We start from the raw sequence: 12,500 nt of genomic DNA on the forward strand, positions 1-12,500 counted from the left end.
GGAGTCGTGGGAGGATACCATACAGGAAGCAATTGTGACTTTTGACATACACTGTAATAAGGGCGACGATTGTTTGTTGACGTTGCTTAGTGTGTAATCGCTATGTCTATGTGTGTGCGTGTTTGTTTGCTTGTACGATTGTATGCGTGCATCATATTGTGACGTTTGTTGTTCCTGTGTATACTCATTTCTCATTTCAAATGATTCAAATCAAGTCAGAATGTTCGTATGTATTTAACTTCTTAAATATGACATTAGCAAAACATTAATGACACAACTATCGTACCCTAGCACATACATTCCTTCCACATCATTCCGTTTCCAAACGTCCAATGCCATAAAAGGCATTTTACTTCGCTTTCTGACACACTTTTCAGATCAAAGATTATGTTTTTACCTGAGTCAAGTGACCGCCGCTAAAATGACTGACTGGGTGGCCGAGTGGTAACGCACTTGCGCTCGGAAGCGAGAGGTTGCGAGTTCGACCCTGGGTCAGGGCGTTAGCACTTTTCTCCCCCCTTTCCTAACCTAGGTGGAGGGTTCAAGTGCTAGTCTTTCGGATGAGACGAAAAACCGAGGTCCCTTCGTGTACACTACATTGGGGTGTGCACGTTAAAGATCCCACGATTGACAAAAGGGTCTTTCCTGGCAAAATTGTATATGCATAGATAAAAAATGTCCACCAACATACCCGTGTGACTTGGAATACTAGGCCGTGAAAAGTAGGATATGCGCCGAAATGGCTGCGATCTGCTGGTCGATGTGAATGCGTGATGTATTGTGTAAACAATTCCATCTCACGCGGCATAAATAGATCCCTGCTGCCTTGAGTCCGAGTCTGGAGATACGCGCGCGATATAAGACTTCATATAACATAACATAACAAATAAAGGTGACCCTAGTAAAACACATATTTGATCCGAAAAATGTGCAAGAAAGCCAATCAGGTAAAGTGCTTTGAATGACAATGAAGTTTAAATGGAATGACACGGGAATGAACGTTTCACTCTATGGCATTCCATTTGTCAAATAATTATTTGGATACTTGTTAATGTTTTTTTCACCAGTTTTAGCTAAATAATCATTATTTAGAAGCTCATGTGCTAAATAAGTAATTGTTTATAAACAATGTAAAACAATTCTAAATATTTTTTTGTTTACGTAAACCATTCATTATTTACCTAAACAATTCATTGTTTACGTAAATAATTAATTGTTTACGTAAATAATGATTTATTTAGCAACATTGCTGATTGTTTACAAACAATGTAAAATACGTCTAAATAATATATTGTTTACGTAAACAATATATTATTTAGACTTATATTACATTGTTTATAAACAATCAGCAATGTTGCTAAATAAATCATTATTTACGTAAACAATTAATTATTTACGTAAACAATGAATTGTTTAGCCAACACATTTTCCATTATTTAGGGGTTTCTAGGATTCGCTTCTGAACTAAGTTTTATGTCTTTCAGTGATTACTATAATTGAATACAAGGTCTCTCCACACACTCTTATCTTAAAATAGCTGTTGTTTGGATATTATTTTGTTTATTTTACAAGCCGAAATTGCTGTACATACGAAAATAACTGATCTCAAACACAGTCAAAGGTCAAGGTCAATTAAGGTTTTTCCCTGCCGGGAGTGTTTAGTGTTTGCATTTTCTTGCTTGAAGTTGTTGAAACAGGTTTTTCCCCTTATGTTTTCTGTAACTTACACATTAAAAAAAGTTTAATCATGCAGTAAGAGAAATGGAAAGAGAAAGTTTTTGTTGAGACAGAACAGAAAACTTAGGACGGATAACTTTTTTTCAACAACTTCAAGAGAGAGAATGCAAACACAAAACACTCCCGGTCATGACCTTGACCTTTTGTTTGTTTTCGCATTCAGTTCTTTTCGTACGGCAATTTCAGCTTGTAAAATAAACAAATTTACGAACATTTTCTGATAAATAATGTTTGGAGATACCTTGTATTGAATTATAGTATATATACAAAGACAAAAAATGAAGCTTAGAAGTCAATTCTTGATTCCCCTAAATAATGAAAACTGCTTTCCCTAAACAATGAATTGTTTAGGGAAAGCAGTTTTCATTATTTAGCGAATCTGCTAAATAATGCATTAGGTAAACAATGATTTATTTAGCAACTGCTCACTTTATCCACCCAAAAAATATTATTTTGTGAAATAAGTGATTATTTGTGTAAACAATACATTATTTCCGTAAACAATGAAGTATGTACGTAAACAATGAATTATTTACGTAAACAATGAATTGTTTAAGTAAACAATGAATGGTTTACGTAAACACAAAATTATTTAGATTTTTTTTACATTGTTTATAAACAATTACTTATTTAGCACATGAGCTTCTGAATAATGATTATTTAGCTAAAACTGGTGAAAAAAAAACATGAACAAGTATCCAAATAATTATTTGACAAACGGAATGCCATATCACTTGGGGTGCGAACATCATTATTTGCAATAATGTTCTTGTTAAGTTCATAACACAAATGCATTGTTTTTGCAAGTTTGGCAATTCGAATAGTTTTGAAATAACACAAAATGGTGAGAAGCAGTCATCATACTATTGCTTTGTGTACTTGAGTTACTAAGTATTGTATGTGTTAAATTTGTTTTTGTTTTGCGTTAGCTTGTTGTTCTTTCTTTCAGATCCTCCAACAATTACACATCTTTCTATTACGCATTCTGACGTGAGTGATGCTACAAACAGCGTAGGCATGGTGGACCGTGGAACAAATCTTGGTGCCACATGTGCCTGGGAAAAGGGCCATCCCAACCTACTGAAGCCAGATGACGTCACACTAATGGACGCTCGAGGTGATCCACTGAACCCGGTTTGGACTGGTGATAACAACATCAGCGCCGCGTTTCGTGTCGACTGTGAAAGGAGTGGGACCATAACCTGCTATGTTCCTGGTGCCAGCAAAAACATGACTGCAGGACTGCAAGTCACTGGATGTGAGCTGTTGTCTTATTCACTAGTAACTAGTTTTAGCTAAGTTATTGCATGGTTTAAATAATCAAATAATGAGAATAAGACGTAATCACTGCAGCAGTTGCCTCAATTGGCAATGCTCCAGATAGTAAAGCAAGGCCAAGCAACATCACGCTGACGACCGGCTTAGACTTGTCATCGCAACAAACAACTCGCTCTTTTGTGTGTGTGCTGTGCAGTACGTGTGCTGTCATGTGTTGTGATTTCACGTGATTTTAAGCCAAATCAACATTGACTGCATCACATTATTTCAATAATAGACATGTTTTCAAAGAAAGGAGCTTTACAGAATGGTCAAAGTTATATACTGTAGGCCTTCGTTCTCAGTTGTATTGTATACTATGCCAGACTGATAGCCGTTCTCTTCAGTTAACCATGTGTTTGCTTTTTATTTCCATTAGTTCAGTATTATCTAATTGCTGGGAAATTCGGATTGTTTTCCTTCTAGTGGACAAATATAGCAGCACCAATGGCCAGCCTGCTCATACGAGGGGTGCGCATGCTTGATTGTCATCAGCCAACTGCACTAGGGCAGAATGACCAAGGTCTTCTGTATGGATATACAACGTAGGCCAGTGTCCGCACAGTACTTCACAATCTGAGCTACCATGCCCTTGATAATGTTTTAGATGATGCGTTGGGTATAATTGTTTATTTCATGTCATGGCAAAATTAATGTCCTGTTTTGTAAATCAAACAAGCAATTGTTGTTAATATTCTGAAACCCATGAACAAATGTTATGCTTAGCGGCCAGATCCTTCGATTAATGCACTTTCTAGGTGGAGGAACGACCGAGCCCAACAACATCACTAAACAGAATTATGGAAACACCACACCAACTGATAATTCTGCGGTTTTGATTGGAGGCACTACTGGAGCTGCTGCCTTTCTTGTTATCGTGGTTTTGAGCGCATTTGTGCTGAAGAAGATCTGGGGTAAGAAAAACAAAAATAGGAAGATAGTGTAGTGGAGAAAGAGAGAGAGAGAGAGAGAGAGAGAGAGAGAGAGAGAGAGAGAGAGAGAGAGAGAGAGAGAGAGAGAGAGAGAGAGAGAGAGAGAGAGAGAGAGAGAGAGAGAGAGAGAGGGGAGAGAGAGAGAGAGAGAGAAAGAGAGAGAGAGAGAGAGAGAGAGAGAGAGAGAGAGAGAGAGAGAGAGAGAGAGAATTAAACTTTATTTTATTTAACAATGATTAAGATTTAAGGCTACGCCTTTTCTTACAATCTGTCCTTGGGACGCATAGACACACAATTATATAATAAAAAAAATAATTAAACTTCCGCTCCTTGACGCACCCCCCCCCCTCACCTCCCCTCATCTTCCCCCCTCCGCCCTTGTGGGCCACTCCCTATCCACACACAATCACACTACGGCCACACACAGACTCTCACCCCAGAGATGTACTCAGTGACTCTCCCTCCATTCTCTCGCAGACATTCCAAAGATAACGACTGTTCACGAGTCTCGTACAATGGGCAAAACCAGGGGGGCCATTTACTTTCCTCTTTTTCATACAGGTCAACAGACACATACATACATTTGATATCACTTAACGGACATCAACAATACAGTTGTCTGTGGACTTCTCCCTTGTCTGTGGACTTCTCCACACACATTAACATTACAGTAATAAAATAAAAATAAAAACCCTAAAACTAACATCGGTAACAAATCAACACACAATTCAATCAATTACAACATGTTATTTAACGAAAACACATAAGCCCCCCCCTTTTTCAATGAAGTGAAAAGAATACACATACGTCCAACGACGGAAACGTACGATGGAAATATGATCAGGTGATAAGAAGCAAACATCATGCATTTGATAAGGCATAGTAGAAGTCTTTATCGACATAGGACGAAATCCAGCAAATTGCCATGGGGGTGGATAGGGGTTGGTTGGTGGGACAAATAATGTTCAATTTCCGACGCGCGCACTTCAATGCTGCTGCTGCTGCTGCCGCTGCTTTGCCGCTAATGCAAGAGCGTGTATCCTCTGGCACTCCCTTGCCAGAAAGTTTGGCGCCAAAACCTCCACTACAACACCCTCCCCCCTCCCTCCTTACTTCTAGGCCCCGCCCACATCCGCTATCTCCATTCCTTCCCCCTTCCTCACCATCCTTGTCCAGTCCTAAATACCATCGCCTCACCTTCAGTTTAAAAACAATTTATCGTTCCTCTAAACTGACACTATAAAAATAAAAAGTTAAAAAGTTAACCAACAAAAGGAGGTCGGAAAACTTCAGCACGTGATAATAAAGATGACGATGATGATGATGATGACGAAGATGATGATGATGATGATGATGAAGATGAGGCATGAGGAGCATACATATCAATCAATCAATCAATATGAGGCGTATATCGCACGTATTCCGTGGGTACAGTTCTAAGCGCAGGGATTCTATTTTTTTTTATATTTTTAATGCAATTTATATCGCGCACATATTCAAGGCGCAGGGATTTACTTATGCCGTGTGAGATGGAATTTTTTACTCAATACATCACGCATTCACATCGGCCAGCAGATCGCAGCCATTTCGGCGCATATCCTACTTTTAATGGCCTATTATTCCAAGTCACACGGGTATTTTGGTGGACATTTTTATCTATGCCTATACAATTTTTCCAGGAAAGACCCTTTTGTCAATCGTGGAATCTTTAACGTGCACACCCCAATGTAGTGTACACGAAGGGACCTCGGTTTTTCGTCTCATCCGAAAGACTAGCACTTGAACCCACCACCTAGGTTAGGAAAGGGGGAAGAAAATTGCTAACGCCCTGACCCAGGGTCGAACTCGCAACCTCTCGCTTCCGAGCGCAAGTGCGTTACCACTCGGCCACCCAGTCCACATGAGCATTGTGGAACATTTCCAGAGTCCTTCTGTCCGGAAATTGCTTTAACTTAGATAAGAGAGAGAGAGAGAGAGAGAGAGAGAGAGAGAGAGAGAGAGAGAGAGAGAGAGAGAGAGAGAGAGAGAGAGAGAGAGAGAGAGAGAGAGAGAGAGAGGGAGAGAGAGAGACGTTGGTGTCTCTTTTATTCCGTGTGCATAACCTCAGTTCAACAAAGGGACTGTCATCAATTGTTGGACATTAGTTGTAGTAATTGGGAGTCCAGAATAATTTGTTGACACACTTATGAACTTCATTTACAGATTTAGCCCGTTTTCTCAACCCGCATGAAATGCTTCCGTTTGGTCGTGAGGCACAAGTACTATACTGTTATCATTATCTTCCTCATAACTGTGAACAGCTGTTATGGAGAAGAAAACAATATACGGATGCAGTAATATATGCAATCACAGTGATGACAAGCACTTACATATGCACCCTGATAATTATGCACACATTTTGCAACTTGCATTATCAAAGCATAAAGCAATGGAACAAATAACGCGTAGGGGATGTTTAGGCACTTTGATTAACAAACGGAAGAATTATTCTGCATAATCCACTGACTATCTCAATCAATCAATCAATGAGTCTTATATCGCGCATATTCCGTGGGTACAGTTCTAGGCGCTCTGCAGTGATGCCGTGTGAGATGAAATTTTATACGGCCAGTAGATTGCAGCCATTTCGGCGCATATTTACCTTTCACGGCCTATTATTCCAAGTCACACGGGTATAGGTAGACAATTATTAACTCTGCCTAAGCAATTTTGCCAGGAAAGACCCTTTTGTCAATCGTGGGATCTTTAACGTGCACACCCAATGTAGTGTACACGGGGGGAGGTTCGGACACCGAAGAGAGTCTGCACACAAAGTTGACTCTGTGAAATAAATTTCCGCCGAACCTGGGATCGAACTCACGCTGACAGCGGCCAACTGAATACAAACCCAGCGCGCTACCAACTGAGCTATATCCCCGCCCCTGATGGTTCATCAGCAGCACGTGACTTTTGACTTGCGTTAGAGGGATGATAACGGAGGGAGACGCCCACTGCTCACACTTGTACAAGCTGGAGTTTAGGCAGACATTAGCGCACACAGACAGACTTATTGTTTGCTGGAGTAAATTGAGATTAAAGGAGTTATACTTACTGTTTTTAGTCCGTCGGTTTTTGGAAAACCGGGTATGTCGCTATTCAGAGGTCAGTTACAGAGCAAGATGAACTCGTAACAAGACAATCGATCGGGTAAAAGGGGTGTCGTTAATGGGAGGGGTCGTTATCGGCAGTTGTTTATTTTTATTATTATTTTTACAGGCAAGCGTACACAACTCCCTCCTCCGCCTGCCCCATGTACTATGAGACACCGAGCGACCGACAGTGCGCTCTTCAGACGAAATATTCCTCAACAACCTCAAGATCGCGACACGTTTGGAAGCGACCACACTCACTTCTACTTTGATATTGATGATTTGGAAACAGGTATGTGTCATTTATCGTGTCCTTTTCTAATAATGTCTATGTGACTTTGCGTGAACACGGGAGAAGAGAGCAGTCGCGATATAACCTTGAACGGTTGAAAACGACGTAAAACATCAAATAAAGAAAGAAAGAAAAGGGAGAAAAGAGAGAGAGAGAGAGAGAGAGAGAGAGAGAGAGAGAGAGAGAGAGAGAGAGAGAGAGAGAGAGAGAGAGACTGTGTGTGTGTGTGTGTGTGTGTGCGTGTGTGTGTGTGTGTATATGTGTGTGTATGTGTGCGTGTGTGTCAAAGAGAGAGAGACACAGAGAGACACAGAGAAAGAGAGAGACAGAGAGAGAGAGACAAAGACAGAGAGAGAGAGAGAGAGAGAGAGAGAGAGATAAATATAGTAAAAAGAAGAGAAAGGAACAGAACAAGACAAAGGCAGAGCGAAAGAGAATTGTGCTTGTTACTTCTCACGGTGGGCAATCAAAGAGGATACGATGTTTATTCCTCAGTAATAGCTTGTCTAAGATATTATACTATTGAGAGACAAAAAAACTAATCATATTTGCAAACACGCATTTGATTGCAGGTACAGCCAACAGCAGCCAGGTATCGTCCGACAGCACGTTAAATTGCCAATTCCTGGATTTCATTGCCTGCCCTTCTTCAGACAGCAGCCGTTCCGAGATTGAGTTTGAAGCAAAAGACTGTGAATCCGAGGATATAGCTACATTGGATAGCCTCCGGTGTGCTACAAGCCACCCAATTCCAGCTGACCCTAAACAGGAGGTGTCTGTCCCCTCTTGTACTGACGAAACAGCAACTCTACCGGGTGAAACTGCAAAGGAAGGAATGACTGCCTCGCGGTCATCTCCATCAGGAATGAAACCATCACCCTGTCCGATGGTTCAAGGCAAACCAACACCAGATGACTACCTACACCCGACAGCTTCTCAATCAAACGCAGGAACCGTTCCATCTGAGAGAGTCGCATCGGAGACATCAGCAACTCTAACCACGGTTTCCAAAGAAACAAAAAAGCCACCAAGACTACCTTCTGATTATCTCCACCCAATTGCCTCTCCATTTGAAGGAAATACGGCTTTTTAGTTGTTGGGTACATCAACAAAAACTGCCCCTGGTTTACTGTTTCCGTGGCACCAGTCACTGTTTACAGCTGAACCTCTGTCTCATGAACAAGTAACAAAATCAGCTAGCTACCAAAGAGACGTCGAGAGAAGTTATTCAAGGACAACCCAGAAGGCAGACACACATTGTTACAAAATGGCTACTGTACTCTTTTAGGTCTATATAGTCACTGTTCAGTATTCGAAAGGTTTAAACAAATTGGAATGGAAGTCGAAAGCAAATAACAGACTTGACTAAAACAGAACATAATGTATTTTCCATGTACACTGTTCAAGTGATTTTCCTGTGTTGTGCTTATTACGGCCTTGTTGATCAATATCTCTGCACTAACGCTCCAACAGCCATTGCTTTCGTTGGACAGACTGCAAAGATGTTCACAATGCTAAACAATGTCAAAATAATATTGTTTTGAGGAATTCATCAGAAAACAATTTGTGAGCAGGAGTTTTTTTTTATATTGTGAACGCGAATCTACCAACACAACATTTATCAGGACATTTCACAATTCAGTTCATTACCAGTTTCATTAGCCAGAATTACAATCACCCAGTGATACAAATTGGTCGTCACTGTCACCAAAACTATAATTTCGATCTGGAGCCCAGCGCAGCTTTAAAATGCACAACTCATTTCTCTTAAAAACGATTATTAAGTATTTGTGTACATCGTAACCATCAGCAAGTTGTCTAAATCAAAAGGCGAGTTACCTGCTTTGCAACTGTATAAATACTAAATAGAAATTGTCTTTTTGTTGTTGATGTTTGATAGTGAACTGTTATCTTTGATGCATTTGCATTTCCTGACCTCATTTTTGTCAACCACACCTCATCAGAAAGCGCTTTGCTTTCCTTTTTGAGAGCAGACGGTATACTACAAACTGGAGCATGCACCTGCAGTCCGCTGTTCTCAATAGGTTCGACTGAACTGATAACGCGTTGACACAAATACAAAGTGAACGGAGTGTGGTTGAACATGGGTCACGCTGCACACAGTGGTGGAACGCTCATGACTTTCCAACTTGCCAAACATTATATCCTCACATCCTATCACGCTCGACATGAGGCTAAAACCCCGCTCATGGCGACGCTCAAACGACTTTGCTTTACTTGCACGGTTGACTTGATATAAAAAAAAAAAAGAAGAACAAGAAAGCAGGTGGAACATAACATGAACACGAAAACGAAGGAAAAGTGTTCTGTGAATCGCGCCTGTTACACATTTAAAGATAGCCGAGACGATAATAGGCCTGAATAGAGGAACAATGAGAGGTGGAGGGGGGGGGGGGGGGGGAGAGGTGGCGCAGACGACGCTATCGTAACCGTACGTCGTTGAAGCTTCGTGTTACGTTTTTGCTTCTTGAGAGATCCGGCTGACTTAGAACAACACTGTCTACGTATTGTTGTCAAAAGACATTGGTCTGTTTGTATTAACGAATTTGAGAGTCCCACATGTACACGGCCAATTCGTTTCCATCTGTGTATCTCATCAGATACTGACCACTGTGTTCTTTAAAGGTTGTTGTATAACAAGCATGTATAACTGTATTAACTCGGCACCTATGACATTTGTGTAAATAATATAATTCACTTTAAGTCAGATTTGTTTGCGAATATAACGATGCGTTTTATAATTAAGTTTTGTGTACTGCATGTGTCTGATGTTTAACGACAGAGAACTTAGTTTGTCTGAACCTAGCCTGTTTTTGAATGTCATGCATGGAGAGATCTGTAATTATATTCCATGTGCTGTAACTAAGACAATGCTTTCCCACAATGGGAACTGTTAACAGTGTTGTGTTAACCTGGATTTTTACGAATTGATAACAAGGATAACCTCTTGGATCTGACCAGTGGATATGATGTATACATTGCGTCATGAACATAATAGTATGTTTATGTCATTTGCTGATAGTAAGACAATCCTCGCCCACAATAGTAACCGTAGAATTGTGTAGCCTGAATGTTTTGTTACTGAATAACAATGAGGTTAACAAAATGCCATGCGCACATCTGTACATGAAAATAAAGAAACATTGCTTATTTCAACTACTTTTAACCTAAAATGATCATTGCAGTTATGAACATATTTGCCACAATCTGAAATCTAAAGGAGCAGTTTCTAGTCGTCCTCAGAACGTTTCTAAATTGAATCATTGATTAATATTGTAACATTAATTCAGATAAAATCCGACTCGTGCGAAAATCAAAGAAAAGCAAGTCGCGTAATGCGAAATTGATACATTTAGTCAATATGTCGACTAAGTAAACTGAACCCATTGTATTTTGTTTGCACCAAGACTTCACTGATTCTCCGCGGCCGAGTAAGCACTGACACATTGTATGAAGTCCGTGCAAAGTGTGCCTACAGCGAGCTGCCGGCTATCGATCAATTAAATGACAGTAGGTATGCGTTTAAATTCCTGTGCTAAACAGGAAGGCGTGATTTTCTGTATACTGTTTACATTTATGAGCGTTATAATTATGTATACATAATACAATGCGTTCATTTGGCGGAAACTACGTTTTTGATATTACAAAATGCAGACAGCCATACTTTTCCACGAATAAATACCGAGATGTCAATTCATGCATATTACAGGTGCCTGCGCATCCGCCCATACAACGCTGTGACATTGTCCTTGACTAACCTTGTGTGATTATGTCCTTGTGCGTCTAGAGGACACGCGTTTGCATGTTCGAATCATGCAAACAGAAGGAACAGACTATGGTGTGACATCTATAGATATATATATAATTATCTATAAAAAAAAAAAAAATCCTTGTAAATTTAGATCCCTGTAACTGCATGATAATTAAACAGACAAGAATGTCAGGCGCGTTTGCTTTTTTACTGAAGTGTTAATCTGGTATCGAAAGTGCCATAATTGTGCCGACATCTTTTTCCCAGTGCAAAGCTTCCTTGAATTATTCATTTCATCAACTCTGTTTTGCAAATTCATTTCAAAAGGTGACTATAGACAGCCAGCACTGTCTAGTTATTGCAAATTGTGCCTTCACTCTTCAAAACACTATATATTCTCGAGCTGATTGTTTGCTTACAAACCTTATGTGGTAACTGCGCAGAAAGCTCGTGTACCTGCAGGAGAGAACGGTACTGCCCTCCACAGTCGATCCTTCGTTACAACTGATTTGAACTAGGTCCCACGAATGGCAAGAGTGCACTGGAATCCAAGCAGACTGTCTGCTTGTATTTTCTGAAGCACACTTTACTTCGCACGTCAGCTGTCAGTGTACTCAGTCCCAAATCGGAATACTATGTGTTGGGAAACAAGGCTGTTGCTGTTGCCACTATCATTCGCCACTGGGAGAGGGATTAGCTAGTCCGCACAAAATGTACTCACTTGATCGCAAGGGTCCTATAAATAGTATAATGATCAATACATCTCTTTTACCTTGCCTTGTTGAAAAACGGGTTCTCGGTCTCTGCACGCTCCATAACCATTGTGTTTACTGTATGTAGTCTATGGAATGTGATGCCATTCTCTTCAAATTGCAAATACGCTTTTACTGACATGGGAATAACAATGGAAATGCGTGTTTGAGTGAGTGTGTGTGTGTGTGTGTGTGTGTGTGTGTGTCTGTGTGTGTATGTATGTGTGTGTGTGTGTGTGGGTGGGTGTGTGTGTGTGTGTGTGTGTCTGTGTGTGTATGTATGTGTGTGTGTGTGTGTGTGTGTGTGTGTGTGTGTGTGTGTGTGTGTGTGTAATGGTGCACACCAGTGTAACCCAATGACATGACAAACTCGGCAGAAAGGCAATGAAACAGATATGCACGTGTGTACAAAGTCGGACGGAAACTGCATTTTCTCCATTACAACAATTCTTCACTCCTCGTCATCAAAAAAACTATACAGATGCGTTTGAGCGCAGATCTGTCTGATGAGGCCGTTTATCGTCAAACCAATTATAATTATGACAGGAAAGGCCGTGTATTCCCCTACCT

General features: G+C 40.4%; 1 protein-coding gene across 1 annotated transcript; it reads left to right on the forward strand.

The window, feature by feature from the left end:
* The first annotated feature begins 2,526 nt into the window (after positions 1–2,526).
* On the forward strand, positions 2,527–11,308 carry LOC138957192 (uncharacterized). The gene is made up of 4 exons (XM_070328351.1): positions 2,527–2,995; positions 3,813–3,968; positions 7,242–7,406; positions 7,979–11,308. The coding sequence occupies exons 1-4, from the start codon at positions 2,755–2,757 to the stop codon at positions 8,497–8,499; spliced, it is 1,083 nt and encodes a 360-aa protein (XP_070184452.1). The 5' UTR covers positions 2,527–2,754; the 3' UTR covers positions 8,500–11,308.
* The last annotated feature ends 1,192 nt before the right edge of the window (positions 11,309–12,500 follow it).

Source organism: Littorina saxatilis, unplaced genomic scaffold (genome assembly GCF_037325665.1).
Source record: "Littorina saxatilis isolate snail1 unplaced genomic scaffold, US_GU_Lsax_2.0 scaffold_1013, whole genome shotgun sequence".
Taxonomy (NCBI): Eukaryota; Metazoa; Mollusca; class Gastropoda; order Littorinimorpha; family Littorinidae; genus Littorina; species Littorina saxatilis.

Excerpts from the sequence above, each read along its gene's own strand:
- LOC138957192 (XM_070328351.1), top strand. The coding sequence starts at position 2,755 with ATGGTGGACCGTGGAACAAATCTTGGTGCCACATGTGCCTGGGAAAAG. Across the intron at positions 2,996-3,812 it reads AGGACTGCAAGTCACTGGAT|GTGGAGGAACGACCGAGCCC; the intron begins GTGAGCTGTTGT and ends TGCACTTTCTAG. Across the intron at positions 7,407-7,978 it reads TATTGATGATTTGGAAACAG|GTACAGCCAACAGCAGCCAG; the intron begins GTATGTGTCATT and ends ATTTGATTGCAG.